Source organism: Dermacentor variabilis, chromosome 3 (genome assembly GCF_050947875.1).
Source record: "Dermacentor variabilis isolate Ectoservices chromosome 3, ASM5094787v1, whole genome shotgun sequence".
Classification (NCBI taxonomy): Eukaryota; Metazoa; Arthropoda; class Arachnida; order Ixodida; family Ixodidae; genus Dermacentor; species Dermacentor variabilis.
Window position 1 is genome coordinate 110350949 of NC_134570.1, and position 21491 is coordinate 110372439.

At 45.9% G+C, this 21491-nt stretch overlaps 1 protein-coding gene across 1 annotated transcript; it reads right to left on the reverse strand.

Moving 5' to 3' along the window:
• Positions 1-341: 341 nt before the first annotated feature.
• Positions 342-18979, reverse strand: LOC142574681 (solute carrier family 22 member 7-like). Its single transcript, XM_075683715.1, has 3 exons — positions 18599-18979; positions 14516-15883; positions 342-653 (listed from the first exon to the last, which is right to left on the reverse strand). Exons 1-3 carry the CDS (start codon positions 18977-18979, stop codon positions 342-344), a joined length of 2061 nt encoding a protein of 686 aa, XP_075539830.1.
• Between the last annotated feature and the right edge of the window lie 2512 nt (positions 18980-21491).

Consider the following 21491-nt stretch of genomic DNA (forward strand, 5'->3'; position numbering starts at 1 on the left):
AGCTGGGCCTCGTTGATTTCGGGGTCCACTCCTCTGATGACCCCCTTGCACGTGTTGTCCGGTGAAGCAATGTAGGTGGCCATTTTGAATGCGCCTTCCCTTAGGTGAAGATTGTGAACTCCGGCGTATGCGTTCGCGCTCATCTCGGTTGGCGTGGACACGATGAGAATGTTCTGGGTTGCGTTGGGGCAAACGATGTCTTCCTCGGTCTCGTTCGGCGTGAGCGAGGCCGCCATTACTAGCGCTTGTGCGAGGCATATTTGACTGACTTTTTTCACGGCGAGGCCATCTCTCGGCCTTACTATGATGCGAATGTGCTCCCTCGGTAGCCGGAGGAGCCTCTATGCGGTGACGAGGCTCTTGACCGCGCTCGGCGCACTGGCCGTGCGGCGGCCGCCTTTCGTCTCTGCTCGTTCTTCGTTGCCTCGGTCCGGAACGGTCGGTCCCGGTTTGGCCTTCTTGTTTCTGCCCATGGCCGTCGTCGAGCCTGGGCGATTCGCTTCTTCTCGGGAGATGTCCTCTCCCTTCACGACTGTCTCCATAGCGGGCATGCTGCCACGCACACGTACGAACGAGGCCTGGGCCTGCTCGGTCCTCGCCGCCGACGATAGGCCTAGTCGGGTAGGACTAGCTGAGCCGCGGCGTGGTTCAAACTAAAAAGTCTGGAAAATTGAAAAAAGATTTCACTGACCGGCAAAAATTGAACATCGGTGTGCTCCTTAGAAGAAACTGCGTCGTATAGTGAACATTTAGTTGCTAGAAATCACAAAAATCAGTTCGAAAACGTGTACAGAAGCGGGAGCCGAAAATTCCACTTCCGCACTGATCGGCTTACTCTTTTTCTTCCGTATAATACAGAGATAAACGTTTTATTGAAAACGTGGTTAGCTGGAGATATAAGTAAACTGCAAGGCTACCATAGATGCATAAATAATGATTAGCTAAAGAAAGATAGGGGACTATTTGTTGCCGACCCGTTTCGGAGGGGATGCCGACAAACATCATCATCATGGGCGGTATTTTTTCCATCATGCTAGTTGTAGTCAATATCGAAATATCCTCCTTATCATAGAACTATCACTCCAACATCATGGCAGCGCAAGCCGACGCAAAATACTTTGTTTTTGGAAAGTCTCGCACCTTCACCTGAGTTATTTAGTGAACCAGTATGTTTCGCGAACAACGGCTTGCACTCCGTTTCGATTAGTGCTTGACAGCTCAACGTTTCCAGTGCTTTGTCCATGACCGAGAACATGGTAAGTAACCGCGTTAGAGTTGTGTCCTCTGTAAAGCCGTGTCGTAGAGATTATGAGTTGTGCCGGGGTAGCGCTAACGTAGCCTGCGCACAATGCCAATGCGTCTTGCCGGCTTAACGACAACGCGCACCGTGCTAGCCTGACTTGATTTCCGCCTTCATTTGCCATTTTAGTGTGGCGCGACCGATCGTCCGCGCTTGGGAAAGGAATGCCTTGTTCAGAACGTCGGATCTGTATTGTCATTTACTGTGTCGTTGAAAACAAAGAACAAACCTCGCATTCGAGAAATTGCGCATGGCTTGTCCCACGTGTGGCTTCGGCTGGTAACACATACTATCGTTTCCGTTTTTCGCAGCCTCGGCGTGCACGAAGCGAAAGCTTCAACAGCGACGCAGTCACCAGGCTGTTGATGGTGCGTGTTGCAAGAATGATGTGATTTACACTGGCACGTCTGGTATACTTAAGTATGCTGTGTGACACCAGGCGCACGGGAATGAACATGGCATCATCATAATCACAGCCTAATTAGGAGGAAGCATCACTTCGACACGAACTCCGATTGCCACATTCGGATGCTTGTAAAACGGATAAATACTGTACGCAACTGCTGAACTGACTTGAACAACAACTTGTTGCATTTAAAGAGAGAAAACTGCCGCAACGATTTAACTTCTTTACGTATTTGTAGAAGATTGCCGTGATTCGAAAACCTTAAAAGAATATTAAAGCACAATGCCCGAAAATTCATAGCTTAGTACAAAAACAAACATAGCAGCTCTGTAAATTGCGTCTGCTAAAGAAATTAGAGTGAGTAAATGTTATATGTGAGTTTACATCTGATGTGGCATTGTTATAATGTTTACGAGAGTTTTGAAAAAAAAAAATGCGGAGCACACACAAGAGTGATATAACATGAGTTCTGTATAACACGTCGATTTTGCCCGTTTTACGTCTCAAGCAGTGCAGTTGACAATATTGTGGTATTGTATCGTTTATTGCCGAATAGCAGAGTTGTAGACTTGATATGTGAAGAAACATGATAGCGTGCCGGGCTAGTGGGTAAAGTTCATGTTGAACAGATGTCGAAGCGTACCGGCACACAGAGAAATGGTTACAGAAAAACAGACATAACAGCCGCTTCACTAACAACTCAATAATTTATTCAACACAAGGAATTCATGGTAGTTATGGGATTTCATGCACACGCGAAGCAATGCATAGAGGCAAGATCAAAGAGCAGGGCCACCTGTGACAGAAAATGACCATAAGCATTTGGCCTACTTTAATAATTAGGGACAATTAGCATTTCACTGCGTTTTTGCTTGCATTGTAAGACATTCTGTCAAGGGTGGTTCCGTTTATTTAACTTAAATCTATGCTCTGTTATGCGTGCGCATGAGCTCGTGTAACAACGTATATAGTGGTTGTGTTCAATAAACATTTTCAGTTGTGAGCGAGGCGCTGTCCGGTGTGCCTTTCTGTAGACATTTGTGTGTGTACCGGTGCACTTCAAGATCTGTTCAACTTGACATTGTGAGTTTTGCTTTTATTTTGCAATTTTCAAGAACTTATACAAAACAGATGGCGTAAATTTAAAGTTCCCTTACTACTGTGAATGTATTGCAGTCTTTTCCTTCGAATTTACGATACCTGATGAAACTACATGATAGAGAGCAAAGCGATTCCTCGGTTCCCGCATTTTTCGCACGGTACTCTAGAAGTAAAGCTTAAGTAAACAAAAAACTGAACCTTGAGGGAGGCGGCCATGATAGGCCAGTGTGCAGAAGTACTCGCCAAACAGTGGAGGCAAGCTTTAATGCGAGTTCAGTTCCGGGCATAGACGCTTTTACGGTATTACATGCTGCAGATTTGTGTGCAGCAAACTGAGGCCTAGCACAGAACTGCGACCTGCATCCGAGGTTGCTTAGTGCCTTGCTGCTACGTACGCAGTGCCAGGTATTGTGCGTTAAAAAAATAGACAAAGAACACTGCTGTTGTCGCCAAGTAGGGAAAACCACTATTCATTCATTCATTCATTCATTCATTCATTCATTCATTCATTCATTCATTCATTCATTCATTCATTCATTCATTCATTCATTTTATTTTGGCATTATGTTACAATATAGCACGTACAAAATGCAGGGGGCACAGAGTAAGAGCCAAAAGCTTGACAGGGTCTGTACCCGATCATGTGCGCGTTTTTCATGCTGGGCCAATTCCACGCGCACGCAGGGCTATCATGTTATTTAACGTAGTTTCACTACGCGAACTTTGTCCGTGAGCATAGAGCCGTTCAGTAAGGTGAATCTTTTCATGAACTCATAATCGATGATGTCATTACTAGCGCTCGCTTTGTCTGACAGCGCAAGAAAAAAAACTATGTGTTTCGTTTCAGACTTGTGTTGTGGAACAACTGGCCATTCCCTTACACGACGCAAAGAAGATGAACGCCGCACTCCATTGGCTGTACGAGGCTGTTTATACCAAGCTTACGTCGCAGTGAGCACGGAGCCAGACGCCTGATAGTATTCTCGCTGATCTCGTGGCCGCCACGTTCCAAACTGAAGAACTCGAAAACATTAAAGTGGCAGAGAACAGGTAAAAAAAAAAAAGAGTGGACGTGCCAATAAACAGGCGAGTTTCATGTTGCCATGCGTAAGTCGTTTCGCTTTATGCAGTAGTGATTGTTCGTCGCCAAATTATCACTGGTCTCGAGTTATCAGGCAGGTTTAGGAGATCTGTCGCTTACGCGCCGCTGCTCTCAGATCGCACGCTCCGAGGCAGTGCAGAGAAACTGAGCGCGCGTTCGCGAGACGCGAGCTACGCGTGCCCTCGACGTGGCTCCGATCGGACAGTGGACAGCCAAGTGGATCCACCTTTGTGAACAGTTCAATCGGCTTTCTAGCCGAGCGAGGGAGGCGAAGCTTCTAGGTGCTGCTGCCAGCATGAACGTTGTGCGCGCATGAGCGCAAGTGTTTTCGCTAAGCTGCCGTATGCAAATCACTAGGATACACTGCTGTGAGCGGAGCGGACCGTAAGGGGCTCAGCTGCCGCTCTCTATTCATCAGCGCAATACGCGATTACTCTTTTCGAAGGTATTGGCAAGGCCGCTCGATCAAAGCCTAGTTTAGTGACCTCGTCACCGGTTCTATAGCAAACATTCCTGTCTGCTCAAATTGCGAGTATGAGTCGTGGACGGTGTTGTACGAATGTAAAGCGACAGTCACACATGAATATAAGGAGATGAACTTGACCCATAAGGCGTGTTCACTTCAGACTCGACGATCAACAATCGGGTCCACCGCTATCGTAGTGATCTGTAATTGAAAACCGATTAATTAAATTCGGGGACTCTATACGTGCCAAAATCACGATCCGATTATGAGGCACGCCGTGCAGTGGGCGACTCCGGAGTGTGTTCAGCCAAGTTCGGCCTGGATGGTCCGGTGACGACATTTAATATTCATCGAAAATGAATAATATGCTGCTTCGAAAGAAAGAAAGAAAGAAAGAAAGAAAGAAAGAAAGAAAGAAAGAAAGAAAGAAAGAAAGAAAGAAAGAAAGAAAGAAAGAAAGAAAGAAAGAAAGGAAGAAGGACAGATACCCTTCCTCGTCTCTCCACAGAACTTTCTAATGCACCTGATCAATAAAAAAACGACATTTCTGCACTGAACAGCAATATAGATGCGCCACTTACGCAGGCGCTGCCTCTCTTCTTTTGATGAAAACGCTTCCAAAATCTCTCCGGCTCATGCATTCGTGCTTCTTCCTAGCACCTTGGTAAGGTGAAATTGCGCCTGACAGTTGAAGGCAGCGGAATGCAAGGGGAAATGGGCCATTTCCTTCTTTTCGATAGTCGGCAGAGGCTCTCGTGCGTGGTCGATTGCGCAGCGCTTCGTGTGCTCTGCGTAGGATTTTAAACAAGTTAGCAGGATCCCATATACCAATGCCACAGCCCAGCGCAAATACAGCTTTTCAAGCCTTTTTCTACATCCGCTGGTGCGTTCATCGCGGGAAATGCGCGAACACAGCGGTGCAAGTTTTTTCGGTGCCGAAAATGCCACGCTTGTGACCTGATGGTTCAAAACCTTCTACGGGTTATGCGTAACCGGGTGTGTGTGTATGGGACAACTTGCGGCTTCTTCCTTCCGTGCAACACGCCTGCCGCCTTATGTGGTACAGCAGTGTTTAAGACACGCTGCGCCAAACTACACTTTGCCCCTGGGTAATGAGTTCTAACTGCAGTGGCGATGGTGAGCAAACTCACCTTTCTTTGCCATAAGCGAAGGTAACGCCGAGGCTGTAAAAGGGACACGTAAATGACGGCGGCGACGAGTGTCAGCCATGTGATGGACAGACGGACTGGTATAGTGGATATTCGGCCAAAGCCAACTTTCGAGCTGTAAATGTGGTACTGAGCAGACATCGCGGTGTAGTTTTATTTTCTAAATTATGTCAAAGGCTGGTTTGTGGCAGCATAAATAAATATATGCGCATAAAGTTGCGTATCCTTGCACACTTGCCATTTTTAGCTATGTGTTCCGTACAGAGTTCCGAATTCCGACCAGTCCTCCCGATTTTACGGACACAACAATAAACCTCCCATGAAACCCCCCCTCCCCCCAACCTCAACCCCACTACGAAAAAAAAAAAGAACAATATAAACCGCGTCAGGCAACACGTCTACATCGTAACGGCCATTATGCGCTAGGTAGCTAGCCCAAGCCCGATTTAAATCCAAGCCATTCGTGTTTAGCTCTCGTAGGCCTAATTGAGTTCGATTCAGATAGAGACATTCGTTAAGGAGAGCGTGTGAGGCAAAATGTCGAACATGCGCTGCACTATGGAAGGTTTCCTTATCTCGGCTGCCCCACAGCCAACACCACTATGCGGCGAAGCACATTAAAATTGGAAAGGAGCCACTGTATGGTACACAGTGCGTGTTCCTTAATTATACACGCGCGCACGCACTGTCTTCGGTCACAATACGAGCGCCGAGAGGTACGATAACTGTACAGGTGGACTTTCAGAGCTCTCTGACGTTTCTGTGACCCAGTAAAAAGAGTGCGAAAGTTGTTTTTCTTTCGTTATGTTGTCGCTGCCTGTAGACAGCTCCTAAATGGACGAAATATTATTAATAATCATGTCTCCGCACGTTGTTAACACTTATTTTCCGGCAGAGTATTAATTATTTTTCACCTTTATTCTCGCGTTTGGGACGCATGACGATAGTGTGCCCATAGTGGGGACTCGTCGGGGTTCAGTGGGAGGAGAGAGAGAGGAATATAGGAAGGCAGGGATGTTAACCAGTCAAGAGTCTGGTTGGCTGCCCTACGCTGGTGGAAGGGAGAAGGGGAAAAGAGAGAAGGGAGAGAGGTGTAGAGACGTGTACGGACAGTACTTGAGTTAAAGCCGCTCGCGCAAACCAGATGTCCTGAGAAACCACAAAAGTGCCTTCAATGCCTACTGAGCCGATGATCGGTGTGGACGGTGCTCTAGTACTGTCTGTTCACTCAGAGGACGATCAGCTAATTTCCTCAATGTGTTGGACAAAGATTGTATTTGTGCTTGAAATTGAGGACAATGGCACAATAAGCGGTCAGGTTCAGTGGGAAGCAGGTGCAATACTAGAATGGCCTTGCCATACATAGCTGCGACAACATCGCAAGACGGCGACAGTTATTTGAGGAGTGACCAGTACCATCCGCAAGCCATTCACAAGGAGCGATGTGCGGATACAGCGCTCCTACTGGACTCGCATCAGTCTCGTACTATGGCACGAGCACTCTTAGACAATCTGACGTCGTCTTCCTCGTCCCCTCATCTAGTTCGAGCTACGAAGGACGCCGAGAAAGATTTTCTTTGAAATTCCTGCCGTAATCGCACACGGTAGCTTCTTGACCTCGTCGCTTACACATTGTTCACAGTGAAAAAAAATTGCTTAAATGACTTCTTTTTTCCCACACAAGTGTGGCTGAAGCTGCTGTCGCGTTTCTGCAAGGCAAACGTCCCTTTAAACGAAGAAAGCATAATCAGGGGCTGTGAAATTCTGAACTCTATGTAAAGCAATAAAAGTGGAATAAAACAGGATTCCAATGAAGATTTTTATCGGGTGTGCGTTAAAGTTATTAATATGCTTTTCATGAAAAGCGCTGAATTTATTATGTGTGGTGGCCGTTATTATCTCGGCATCATTCACTGCATCAATACCTTGACTACGTGAAGGTCGCTAAAGAAAGAACAACAAAAGGTAGGCCTCTCAAACCAATTCATTGGCCATTTAGCAGTAAATGCGAGAGGAATGCGATAGCATTATGTATATGTAGAGGGTGTCCCATGTAATTTGAGCCAAGATTTTAAACATGAAAGGCGCGTCGCAAGCGAATTCAACCGAACGCATACTCTTCGCACTGGCCTATAGTAACTCAGGCAGCTTTTTGTTTTCCCTGTAACTTAATAATTAATTAGGTTTAAATAAACAACTTTTCCATTATTGGCTGAGGACCCCAACTATGATACCCAGATTTGTAGAGCACCTTCAGAAACCACGGATCGAGTTATTTCTGTACGATACGTCTCATGTAGTCCTTTTTTTGGGGTTACAATGAAAGCCTGCGAAATATGAAAAAAGAAAACACGTGACATCGCGGTTGCGCAGTGGTATATTGCTGCTCTCAAGCGTGCGTTGGGTGTACAAGGTCGGCTGAATCGTGACTGGCGATGAGGAAGCAGCAGGACGAGGAAGAGAGCTTGAGAAGGTTCGAACGGCGCGGCACAGTGCCACTTCCAGTGGAGCTATTCTTGCCTCCGAGGGTTTTTGCCAAGGATTTAGTAGCTGTTTTTTTATCGATTGTTATCTGTTTGCTAGTCTCATTATTATTTAGGTTATTAGGCCAAGCAGATGCCCTCTTCTTCACCAGGGCCAGAGGTTCGCTTGTATTCTCCCGCAGCAGTTACCTGTGGATCTGTTTCTACGCAACGGCGTCCCATCAGTTCCTGTGGATCTTGTTGGAACCAATGAAGGAGTCATACGGATGAAGAATCCAAAAGCGATTCAGGCGGAATTGCGATAAGCAACGGCCGATTTCCTGAACATCACTGAGGTCCGCCAGTTTGGCAGATGTAGCATCCTCTGCTTTCCTGCAGACCAGTCCTGTGTACAAGACCTTTTAAAGTGTTCGCTGTTTGCCGCCAATCCAGTGAGCGCATTTATTCTTCCTCACAAGACAAATGTGAAGGGGCTTGCCCGCGCCGTCGACGTGAGCATGGCGCCGGCAGAAGTATTAGAGATGTTTTCACCGGCGGGTGTAATTTCAGTATATAGGTGTGGACGTGTGGTCGAGCTAAACATGATCCCTACTGAGTCAGTCATAGCCACATTTGCAGGGACAATTCAACCATCAAAGACTAAGGCATCGCCTCTAATCTACAAAGTGGAACCTCTGTCCCCTCTTCCCCTCCAGTGTGTGAAGAGCTGGTGTTATGAATACACTTTAAAAAATGTAGATCTGCTCCCAGGTGCCGAATTTGTGGTGGAGAGCACAATTCTAGCGAGTGCAAAAGCAAGTAAGAAAGGTGCTGTCTCTGCAATGACGCGCACTCTGCTTATTATTCTAATTGGCTCACCAAAGGCACGGGAAATTCATATCCTGGAAATCGTTGAACGAAGACGTTGCTCCCGTAGAGAAGCCGTAACTGAAATTCATGCTTAGACACAGGGATACGCCGGTGTCCCAGCCCGCCAGGCGGCAGCAACAGATGCGTCTTTTTTACTTTCTATTGCTGATGCTGTGGAAAGGGCAATGGAAAAGCTATAGAGCTCCTAGCTGGAAACCTTTGCGAGTCCTTGACACAAATTCTCACTAGCCAGATGGCGCAGATATTCGGTACAACAACAGCAGTTGGTATAAGTTCTCAAACAACTGACTGTCCACGTCCTTCAACTGAAGGACGTGGACTGAATTTCACGTCCCAAGATGCCCAAGTTGTAGGCCCATCCGTCGGTCTCAACCAGAGCCAATGCGCAGGCTTCTATGATAACACACAGGGCGGAGATGAAATGAACATGCATCCTCGATTGTTAAAACGATGCAGATCCTCCTTGTCAAAAAAAGTTACGACTGTACCTAAGTCAAAGACAAAAAATAACTGAAAGACAGCCTTACAAAGGAAAATTTCTTAAAGGAAAGCATTTCAAGTAAGGCAGTTACTGAGCATACTCTCGCAACCATAGAACTTCTCAAAATTCTTCATTATATTGCCGATCAATACACCCTGCAGCAACAAATTTATTGTACTTATCATCGAAATTCTCTCCGAATATTATCGCTTTGCAAGAAACATGGCTTTGAGGACATAAATTTTTTAATTAAACAACTACCGATCTTTCCTACTGGACCGCCTATTGAAGGGCGGAGGTCTAGCTTTCTTTAGCACTAACGGAATTATCTCTTATAAACTCCAGAAATTTAAATTTGTGCATTAGATATAACCATACCAGGGTGTCTACCTTTCTCGTTATTAAATTTATACTTTCCTGCGGGTGTGGAGAACACTCGATGTTTGGATTCAGCAGTGACTTCATGTCGTAAGGACAAAATGTTTGTTGGAGATATCATTTCCCATCATATGTGCTGGGGCTTTCGAACTGGCCAATGTGGCAAACGCTTGTGGGATTGGACAATATATAATAATCTTTGTTGTCTGAACTCTAGAATTCCTACGTATATTTGTAAACAGTCCCGCTCAGCATTGGATTTATGTTTCGTAAGTTCGTCCCTCACTAGGTCATTCTGGACAGTCTTGGACTGTGCCACCAAGAGTGACCACTTTCCAATAATCTTTGAAATTGCTTGCCCGATTATGCGATTATGCTCCCAGGTACGCGTATTTGTCGATTATGATAAATTTAAATCCGATATTCAGGTGCATTTGGCTTCCTATTCTGAAGGGCATGAAAACACAAAGGCTATGACATTTTGTGCGGTAATAAAAACAACATACAAAGAGACTGTATTCAGTGTAACATCTGCATAAAAAGCGTCTTATAACCCTCGGTGGAATAAAGATTGCACGCGAGACCACCGACGCCAACACCCAGCTTGGAAGCAGCTCCTTTACAACCAGTGCCCCAAAAATTAGTCTGATCACAAATTTCACGCTGCTGTATTTAAACGTACAGTTTGTCAAGCTAAAGAAGCTAATGACAGAAAACACTACGCTTTCCTTTCTAAATCCAAAAATAAAAAAAAATCCTTGTTTAGATATATGAAATATCGTAAAATTCTGCCATCGACAACTAATAGTGACTATGTCAATCTGTCTTCTGATGAAGTGAGAAAATCTCGTGAACTCCTCGTTAAAGGCTTGGAGAGTAGATCCACGTCGTCGATGTCCTATAATTTGCAAAAATTAGCCCCAACATCAGTGTTTACTGAAGTTACATTGCCTGAATTAGCTCAAAAGATTCGAAACTTACCCTTGCCAGCCTCTGGTCCTGATGGAATTGCCATCCACATGATAAAAATTTTATTCGCTCTATCTCCTGAGACCTTCTAAACGTTATAAACTATTAAACAAAGCTTGGATCCCTTAATATTGGAAAGTGGCTATTGGATACCCGATACCTAAAAAACAAGGAGTAGGTTTTAACAGAGACCTATTTTTCTTACTTCTAATTTGGTCAAGCCATATATGGTCAAGCCAATATGGTCAAGGGTATTACATTGCTTAATTACTATCTGCATGACGAATAATTTATTATTAGGTCTAAATCAAAAAGGCATCACAGCTAATTGCTCAATATGATCTGCCCATGCTGATTTAGCAAGCCGCATCCAACTTGCCCGGAAAAGGAGACAGTATTACGCTTTAGTGAAATTAGATATAGCTAAAGCTTATGACAGCGTTGAACATTCAATTTCACTGGATGTTCTGCAGCCTCGTAATTTCCCGAAGTATACTATATTGTGGTTGGCAGAATTTTTGCGATAAAGAGAATTTTATTGCTTCAAGGACGGATGTTCCTCGTCTAAAATTAGACAGACTCGCGGTGTTCCATAACGAGCAGTCCCCAATATGATTTAAAATAATAATGTGCTCCATCCTCACTGCTCAGGACGTGCACGTTTACGTGTATGCAAATGACAATGCATTCTTTGCAGCTGAGAGTGACATTAACGCTTTATACCAAAAATTACAAAGATACATGAGTATGCTTGAGGCATGGCGTCAGACAATTTGTATGTCATTAAATGTAAGCAAAAGTGCAATTTTACTGTTCCCGGTCATGGATCTGATTTCGATTTCTAAAGCTTATATGCAAGAAGCGATTCCACAAGTTGAGTCTCTAAAATATTTAGAAAGTCTCTCATATAAATAGAAAACTGAACTGGAGTTCACACATGGAAAGTGTAGCGTGCAAGGCACAACGTGCTTTAGGTATTCTGAGCAGAATTAGTAACCGACAATATGGACTACGTAGGGATTCACCGTTGATGATTAATAAAATATATAAGCGCTCCATATTGGAATTTGGGTGTGTCTTGTTCTCCGGCGGCCCTGCTTATAAAATAAAGCCTCTGGTTCTTTTGGAGCGTGAGGCCCTATGCCTGTGTCTGAGAGTTTGCAAGTTTGTGGCTATTAATGTCATCTATCAAGATGCGCGCCTTCCAATATTGCCCTGCAGATTTCTCAACTTAACAATTTAAGCATTGCCTAAATTTTACAGCTGGCTGTTTAGACGATCTGAATACGCCTTTATTAAGGATCCAAATCCCATCTTTCTTGCTCATTGGCCTCGCTTTCACACTCCACAGATTGTATTCGTACATAAACATTGGAATAGCTTGAATGTGAACATTCGAGAGGTAATTCCACCAACCGAATGAAATCTGAATATTAAGATAGATTTTGGTGACATTTTCCCGCCAAGCTCTAAGTTAAGTTTCAATCAGTTACTTTTTAACACAACCTGTGGCCAGACTACCTTGCACACGTACAAGCAAATACCAAAATAGCTACAGACGCTTCATTGAACAACAAAAAGGCGGGCGTAGACATTTACTCGCTTCCGCTTGACTGGTCATTCTCCTTGAGACTGCCCGATTTCACACCCGTTCTTGAAGCCGAGCTGTTAGCAATTATTTTAGCGCTTCGGAAACTTCTTTCGAACTCAATAAGTTCGGTTATTATAACATACTCGCTTTCGGTCTGTGCTTCACTTACCGCTTCATCCAATTCGCCAACTCTAAAGACGTTTCTAACATTGGTTGCTCCACTGTTGCATTCTCTAAAACTATTAAGGGTAGCTGGCCACTGTGGCTTACATTCAAATGACATGGCAGACTCATTAGCGTGAGCAGCCCTGAGTGGACCTATAATGATGGTTCTTCCATCAGTAGCGCACATAACAACAATTAGATATAGAAAATATTCAATTCATAAAGATGTCAATGAATTGATAAAAATATCGACAGAATATTAGCACCTAAAATTTTCGTGATTCATAAAGATGTCAATGAATTGATAAAAATATCGACAGAATATTAGCACCTAATATTTTCGTGAAAAATCCAGTGGTGTCCATCAAGACAACCAGAAGTAACGATCACGAGATTACGCTGCCGTGTACATCCATTAAACCTATATTTACACAGGACTGGTCTGACACTATCGCTTCTGTGTCCACACTGCCATGAAACAGGATCACTAATCACTATTTTTTGGTATTTCGGCGATACAAATTGTTAAGAAAAAGACATCTAGAACTTCCGCTTGCTAAATTAGGTCTAATGTTATCATCAGAAATCATGCCATTTTTCGGTGCGTCAGTTATAAGGGACAGCCAGTGGGACGTGTTTGATGCCGTTTGTGGTTACAATCAACAAAACGAATAAATTTTCTTTTATTTTTCTCTTGTAATTTGTTTTTGTATGTTTCCTTTTCTTTCGTTCTTTTTCATCGAATTTGTAACACTTCAGAAGAATAGGTAATTATTTCAGCACGCAATTCTTCGCCAATCCCCATTGTGGTTATGAGCCACAACACGAGATCATCATCATCATCATCATCATCATCATCATCATTTATCTCCTCCGCGGTTCTCGGCCAGCAGCATGCATATAACCATCATCCGACGAAGGATAAATTTTTCTTAAACGAGGGATAAGTCACCGCGCTTACCAAGAAACTCGCTAATACGTGGCCATTATACAAGCTGATCTATGCGTAATATTGTGAGAAGCGTACGCCATTGTTCTGCCTGATTCGTCAGAATCTGGCCTGGTTGCGGTTCACGTGCAACGCGAATTGGGGGCGAGCACGGATCGGATAAATTTTTTGTCTAGAGAAAGAACTGGCCTTCCGTGTTGAGCCCCTTCGCAATGCGTACGCATACAGGCAGGGCATACATTTCGCTATTGGTCAACTTTTCACAGTTCTTTCAATCGGAGTGCAGCCAGCAGCTACGACGGGATAAGTAGCTTTGAAAATGGATCATTCGCTCCCACACAGCAAATTGTAAGCGAAGTTGTGTACATTTAAAATCGAAATGTGGAGATACTGCATGCCGTCTTTTTCCTAAGGTCTCGTCCTGCGAACTTTCCTAACTGAGCTCCATACGATTCAATGAAAACCCTTGCAATTTGGCGAAGCAGCAGACCCTCTCAATTTTCAGGTGGCTGCGAGCTCCCTTGACGACAACAAGGCAAATGTTTATACGCCACGTTTGCTACAGCGGCTTAATACAAGGAATGTGAGCGACTTAAGCAAATCCGCGAAGCACTTGAGCAGAACTACGCGATAACATTCCCGTGAATGGGTAACATCCTGAACCATCGCTTTTCTATACATTCGTGGCTTTCAGTCAGCAGTACTACGATATGTTCGCCCTTGTCGCCTGTGCTTCCCCAGCAAGGATCTCGAAATATAAGATCTTGGGTAGAGGCCTAGTTTGATCGGAAAATGTGCGTGAATGAATCGGAAAGAATGTGCACATGCCAGAGTGTCTCACTGTTCACTTGTGCGTTGACACGCAATCGTCTGTCAGGAGTCAACATGCACCTGAAAAACATTTCATCAATGAGAGACTCGTAGTTCCATAAAAACACCAGTGCACAGTGCGGAAAAAATGTTCACAAACGACAAACTCAATAAAATGGCAACCTGCCCTTAACTCGTACATAATTAGGAAAAGAAATGGAGATATAATAATATTTTCCTCTAATTCAGGCGTGTCAACCCTACAGGCCGCTCGCCTGACGATTCACTGAAGTATGGAACTTCGACGATGTCGAACCGAGCGATACTGAAGACTTTCGGCGAGTTTTCTTGGAACGCTTAGTTGGCTTGATGGTGGACGACAGTGAAGTCAATATAGCTTCCTTGCGTTCTCTTTCACTCCGATGACGATGCTCCTTCCTTTTTTGGGCAAAGATCTCTGGCAGCCACTGGATGAAAACCCCGCTCAACAAAGCCAAGAAAGCCACCGCCACGTTCAGCGGCATGCCGGCTTCGCTGGGGCCGCCGCACAACACCACGATGACCGAGGCCATGATGACCCCCATGCGGCCGAATGCATACGAGGTGGTGAGCCCCAAGCTCCGTATGGTGGTGGGGAAAACCTCCGCCGTGTAGCCGTAGTTGACGCTTAGCGCAGCGGACGCCAGACTTTCGACGACGATGCCGATTGCAGATGAGAGCGGTGACGCCATCGCCACGGAGGCGGCGGCATGCGCGATGGCGGAGGCACACAGAAGGACGAGCAGTATGGAGAGCGTTTCGCGCTGTCCGTGGTTACGGATGTACCAGCAGACACTCGCGTAGAGCGACGCCTGGACGACCATGTGCACTGTGTGCCAGAAGTGGCCGGTCGTGGCGTTGAGAAGGACGAGACCGTAGTAGGCGAGATTCACGCTGAACCATGACAGGAGCACCGACAGGACGCCCCAGCGAAAAACCGGCTCGTGCAGGAACGTGTCGGTGCTCATGATGGTTGTACTGTATAGGTTAGCGGTCTCACGCTTCTGGATCTGAGATGTGAGCGCTCTGAAGGAATTTCTCGCCTTGTTCGCGCTCAAGCCGTTGCTAGTCGCCGCTGCCACGATAGCCATCTCCGCGGCGTGAGGCTGTCCCGTGCAGAGAAGCCAGCTGGGGGACTCGTCGAGGAGGCAGCACCAGAGGACCAGCATGAACGTAGGCACCAGCAGGAGCAAGTGTGCCGTGAGCCATTGTGGCTCCAGCAAAGACAGCACGTGCAAAGCCGGTGGAACCAGCGTCGTGCCCACCGCTGTGTCCAGGACACCGTACGTGGCCCGGTTCTGGTTGCCGGTCACTTCGTAGATGAGAATGAACATGAGCACCTGAACCGAGCAGCTGGACGCGGAGATACAGAAACGTGTCACCAGGAACATGACGAATGTCTGCGCCAGGCTGCAGGCTACGCTAAATGCCAGGAGGCACAACACGCTGCCCATGATGGCCAGCTGGCGGCCGATCCTGTCGGATACGAAGCCGGCGGCCGGCACGAGCAATGCAGCTCCCAGCATGTTGGCAATGTTGGTGAACTTGTGGAGCCAGCGCTTATTGCTAGGTTCCACCGGCTCACGATGCTGTCGCTGGCGTCCCTGGTGTCGTAATCCCACTTGCGGCACGGCACCACGAGGCGTATCTCTTCGGAATTTTCCGGCTGGGATTTTAAGGTGACAAATTAAAGATCGTCGCTTGAAAAGACACGGCTCAGTTTTCCAAGCGCTTTTAAGTGCGTCTAACTCTTTGTCGAATATGCAGAAGCGTTGTCGTGAAAGCCAACTAGATGTTAGGCGCTGCAGCTACGTAAGAGAAAACAATAATCCTGGCAAAGAAGCTCAGCGAAAAGCGGCCAAGATTTCTGAATTCTAAAAGTCCTCTGCTGGAGACAGGTTTACTGCCCCCAAACTGCTGACGTCCTATTGTAGAACAAAGTGATGTTTTGATTGTTCCTTTGTTATGAATGGTACAAGTGTTAATATAAGTGTGCCCAGGCGTAAATGTGACGCTAGAAAGTCCGATTATGACACACGAAGTCACGAAACGTTGTAGCAGTGACTTCAATATCACTTAAACTATTTTCCACACATTTCGCCACCCCTTGTTGTTTGCGAAAAATATCAAGAATTTCAAACACTTCTTTATGGCAGACTTTTGTTGACTACTTTCCTTATCCACTAAATGCTACATGTGTGAAGAAGAGTATTAGCGCTTGATAGGGTACTCAGCTCCGAAGGGTGCGCGGATTGACATCAGAGAAGCATGAGGGTGACGAGATGGACAAAAGGGTTCTAGCAGTGAATGATCAAATGGAGGTTTGCTTTCAAAATAAGGTGCTCTGAGTAGATCTCACATGTACGCCACGTACTCATCCCGTCACGCCCACTGTGTGCGAGCGTATCATGTTGCAGCACGTCCAGGCAGCACGTCGGTTTAATATGAGAGTGGTGATTTCACGGTAAATTTTACCATGCGTGAATGACTGCTGTTTGTCTGCGCAGTACACAGAACCCACGGGGAGAAGCTTCTGGTTGAGGCGTGGTTGTGAGCCATCGTACATAACCTCAGCAAAAGGTGGTATTGTCATTACCTCACACGGCTCTTAGCATCATGGTAGAAGCGTTAAACTTCACTTGAATTACGGCACTATACGTGCCAAAACCACAGTAGTATCATGAGGCAAGCCGTAGTCAAACAGTACAGTATAATTTTTGACCACTGGGATTCTTTAACGAGTGCCTTAACCTAAGTACACAGGTGTTTTTCAATTTAACCCTCATCAAAGTGCGGCTACCAGGGTCGGGATCGAACTTGCGATGTCAAGCGATGCCATAGCCGCAAAGGTACCACGGCGAGAACAGACATGTTGATTCGGAGTGCGACGCCTATAGGCTCTACAGTGCTATGATGTCGCTTAGACGCTGCGGTACTTTATTGCGGCTTTGAGTCTGCGTACCGTGAGTCAGTTGTCCGCTTCACAAATTCGCATTGTGTTTATTTTTCAGAAATAGCGGAAGTCTGCTGTTTCTTGAACTTCAATTTATCCGGTTTTTCCGCAAATTTTGCGGTTTCTAGCTGTAGCTACGGTGCCTCGGGGGAGTGCGCGTTGAGGTACCCTAGTAGCTGCGATTCCTCGCCTTCCCACGTCACCTTTTGCCTTTCCCGCCGTACCCCCATGTATGCGAATTGCCAGCAAAGAGTGCCGCGTCGGCTCTACCCGTTATCTGCCTCCTCTCCCCCTTCTCACAATCGTTCGATACACTTGATTTCTGGACGGTTGTACATTAGTTGAAAGGTAAGCGGTGCAGTCTCTGCAATGCTTTTGCAAGGTGTCGCGGATAATTAAAGCCGTCAAGCCGCTATTGTGACGACGCCCAGGGAGCTCCAGTGGGCATTGTGCAGGTTCCATGCTTTGCAAAGGTGAAAACGTGTTTCTCGCCTCGCGTTTCCTCTCAGCCACGCTGCTGTCGCGTGTACATATGCTCTGAAGCACCACCCGACGCGGCGTGTAATCGGCAGCAGCAGCAGGGCAATAGTCGAAGAGGCAAATAAAGCTTTGCTTTAGAATGTAGTTGGGTTGGCCATGTAATGCTTAGATTATGCGCCTCCGCTTGTACTCCGGCTGCGGCAGTGCATGGTGCGGCCGAATACCTAGTATGGCTGAAAATGTCCTATATCAATTAACATGCCGCTGCTTTCGCTTGCCATCACGCCAGCGTTCAGACACCGAGCGTCCGCGCTCATGAGTGAGATCTGTTCATGGTTGCCTGTGCGCTCATCACGCCGTGCTTGTTAATTTAGTTAGTAAGCGAATGGTAATATCTGCTTACACAGCTGATAAAACTACTAACCTTACTGAGCATAGCTGCCTAATTTGCTATGCCAAGCAATGCTTCTTCTTTCAGGGGCAACGGAGACTCTTTTGAACAAAACGCCGTTTGATACATTGAAGGTCAAAAATTACTGGGACATCGATGCATTTCATCGCAAATTTTGCCAACGCATGCCTCCGATCTGGTGAGACCCTCAGAATTCGTTCTGCGTTAATATGGCTTCGGACGTCACGCATAAAATTCGTAAATTGCAATATTTGCCGTAAAGTAATTAGTTTTAAAGTTAATAAACAAAACGTGTTATTTATTCTAATATTCATTTTTGCTTCTCGTGCAAATATTATCTGCCGGTGCGAGTAATCCGTAGCTCCAAAAATAGAATTGCGCTACATATATGCCACTGGGTGTTTCCAAAAACATTCCGCTAACGATAAAATAAAGCACTTTACATATACCCTGCTGATAAGCAAGAGTTCTCACCGTCGGCAACGGTGGGTCGTAAACGGTGCACTGGCTGAAGCTGCCGTCAGCCTCAAGGGGTATGGCCACGTTCCTCCACGCCTCTATGGACATCGCGCTGAGCTCGTTTGGCGGCCGGCACCAGTGGTCCACGTCGCGGCCGATCAAGAAGTGGGCGAACGCGTGTAGCAGCAGCACCACCACGGACAACATGCCGGTGAAGAGCAGGCGCCGCTGGAAGTTGCCGTGTCCAAGGATGGCGTAGATGCTTTCTTGGATGGCCGTGCGGGCATCGTTGAAAAGGACGAATGCTCGTGCAGAGCTCGCCGGGTGCGTCGCTGCGCACGTTTCCGGTGCTTCTGGGTCATCCCTTGCCGACCGCTCCGTATCCTGGGCCGGCATGGTGCTAGGCGTAGCCGTGGCGAGAACAAGAGGTTAAAATGCCCTGTATCATTCAAATGCCAGCTCGTTTGCTCCTCAAATGCTAGCACATAACGTGCATTTCACTTCATCCTCTTCTTCTTCTGAACCAGTGATCAGATCACGTGAGGTATTTACTTTTTCGTCCTCTCTTATGCCGCCACGTGGCCAGTGTGGCACTGGTCACGAGTAAAAATTGTAATGCCCAATTAAGATACAGCTGGGCACAAAAGAAGCATTAGTGCAACATGGCGTTGGCCAGACAATACAGCTCTGCTGGTGATCGACTAAATGCCTCATACATTGGGTAAAGCTTTAATCTCGATGATTTCCAAAAGGGGTAATCGGCTTGGTACACTCCAACGGGCACCTGTACTTAGGTTGTCGGATTGTAGCTAGCTTCAGGTCCCCCAGTTACGATGTATGCTTTATATGGTTTTGGAAATTTATTCTAATGCCATTACCATTCTTAGTCAACTTCACGCACTTTTTGGAGTCTGCTGGTATCTATCTATCTATCTATCTATCTATCTATCTATCTATCTATCTATCTATCTATCTATCTATCTATCTATCTATCTATCTATCTATCTATCTATCTATCTATCTATCTATCTATCTATCTGTCTGTCTGTCTGTCTGTCTGTCTGTCTGTCTGTCTGTCTGTCTGTCTGTCTGTCTGTCTGTCTGTCTGTCTGTCTGTCTGTCTGTCTGTCTGTCTGTCTGTCTGTCTGTCTGTCTGTCTGTCTGTCTGTCTGTCTGTCTGATAACGATTCTCGCGTGAATTTTTGTCGGTGGCAGCGGACATCCAAGGTCTAATCGGCAGCGCATCTGGCTGCTGGGCTGAGGGAACAGGGTTCGAAACCAACCGTCAGACCAACTTTGCCAGTGGGCATGCGCTGCTGTTTAAAGAAGCCATTTGGTTCCAACTTGCAGCATTGCCTACGAACCATTTTATATGTGCCGCTGCGCATGTGCCGCTCTTGAATGATAAAAATATTCTCTAATTTTCTCCGGTGCTCGATAGAATAGAAGCCGACGCCATGCATGGACTTCGCGGAGGTGCCGCTACTGGTTGCAGCGTGTGCAGTGTGATCCTTTCATTTCATTGATTGTTTCAGCTCGTGCAGTGTGAGCTTATTTTATTGTTGTTGGAGCACCGCTATGAGTAGGCAACGCAGAGTTAGGACACCCAAAGAGCAGCGAGAATACGAGGGGTTGCAAACTGAAAAAAGAAACGGTAATTCTACCAGCGACGGCGTGCTGTGAAAATTTCCAGTACTCGCATTACTACCATCACTCTATAGCAATAAAGCATCGTATACCTCCCTCAGCAATTGCAGTGTTGGTTTTCAGCAGATTTCCTGGATATCCACTTTCGCAGCGCGGGGAAGGCGAGTGACTTCTTTTTATCAAAGTGATGTCACCCCGTCTACAACGGACACCTCTGCATAGAACACGACCACTTGAGAGCCATTGCAACCATACAGCAGCCACGATACTAGGGATACTACGGAATTTCAACTGAGTTTTAGTGATTGCAACAAGATATACTGTCCAGTGTTATCATTTGTCATTTTGGTTGGCAACGAAATTGCCATATTGTGGGTCTGCAATAGCAATACGGTATGTCGTTGCATTGCCTTAACGTCAATCGCATTAACGTCGATATTGACTCTGGCATGGGTCGTGTGAAACTTCTGCCCGATTCTTTAACGTGAAGCCTTTTTGCCTACTATCCCGTGGCTTGGCCTGGGTCGGGCGGTGACCTATCTATCTGTCTGTCTGTCGGTTGCTAGTTGGATCCTAGCCGAGCAGATTTCATCTCACTTGAAAAGAAAGCATGTTCGGCACCACGATTGGAACCTAGCCCTGCCATATAAACAGTCCGAGGCTCTAACCATTGTGCCACAATCTTTTTTGCATTGTACTTATTACAATTATTCACATTATATATGCAAAGGCACTAGTTCCAATTACATTAGCTTCAGATGATCATAACCAATGACTTGTCAACGTGCAGAACACATAAAGAAAACGTCATACAAAGGAACACCATTCATCTCAATAAAAGCTTGAAAGGAGAATTTAAACACCTAACCAAACGTGCACAACAGTTCGGCTGACATTCATTTCGATCGAACATGTATTTCAACTGCGTAATCATCTGAAAGGGATGCGATCTGGAGGAAATTATGATTTTTCTGCATTTAGGTCTTGCATACGAGACCTCCATATGCTATTGCAGGCCTATCAGTAAAATATAATCGAATGGTGCATCATCAGATCGGGCCACAAGATAACTGACACTTTGAGAATTCAGATCAATGTCTTTCTTGATGTAAACATGTGTGTATACGCACGTACATTTCTCTCACGCCAATACCAAATGGTTCTCTCTGGTGGTTGCACACTTGTTAATTATGATCCTGGCTTTCATACTATGGCACATATCCCCAATGGGTGATTGGCCAAGAAGCAGGCGATACTTGTC

What these genes read in the sequence shown, in the direction of transcription:
- LOC142574681 (XM_075683715.1), bottom strand. Translation starts at nt 18,979, where the DNA reads ATGCCGGCCCAGGATACGGAGCGGTCGGCAAGGGATGACCCAGAAGCA. An exon ending in ACGACCCACCGTTGCCGACG is followed by an intron (nt 15,884 to 18,598) that starts GTGAGAACTCTT and finishes TTACGACACCAG; the next exon opens with GGACGCCAGCGACAGCATCG. An exon ending in ATACTTCAGTGAATCGTCAG is followed by an intron (nt 654 to 14,515) that starts GCGAGCGGCCTG and finishes CAGACTTTTTAG; the next exon opens with TTTGAACCACGCCGCGGCTC.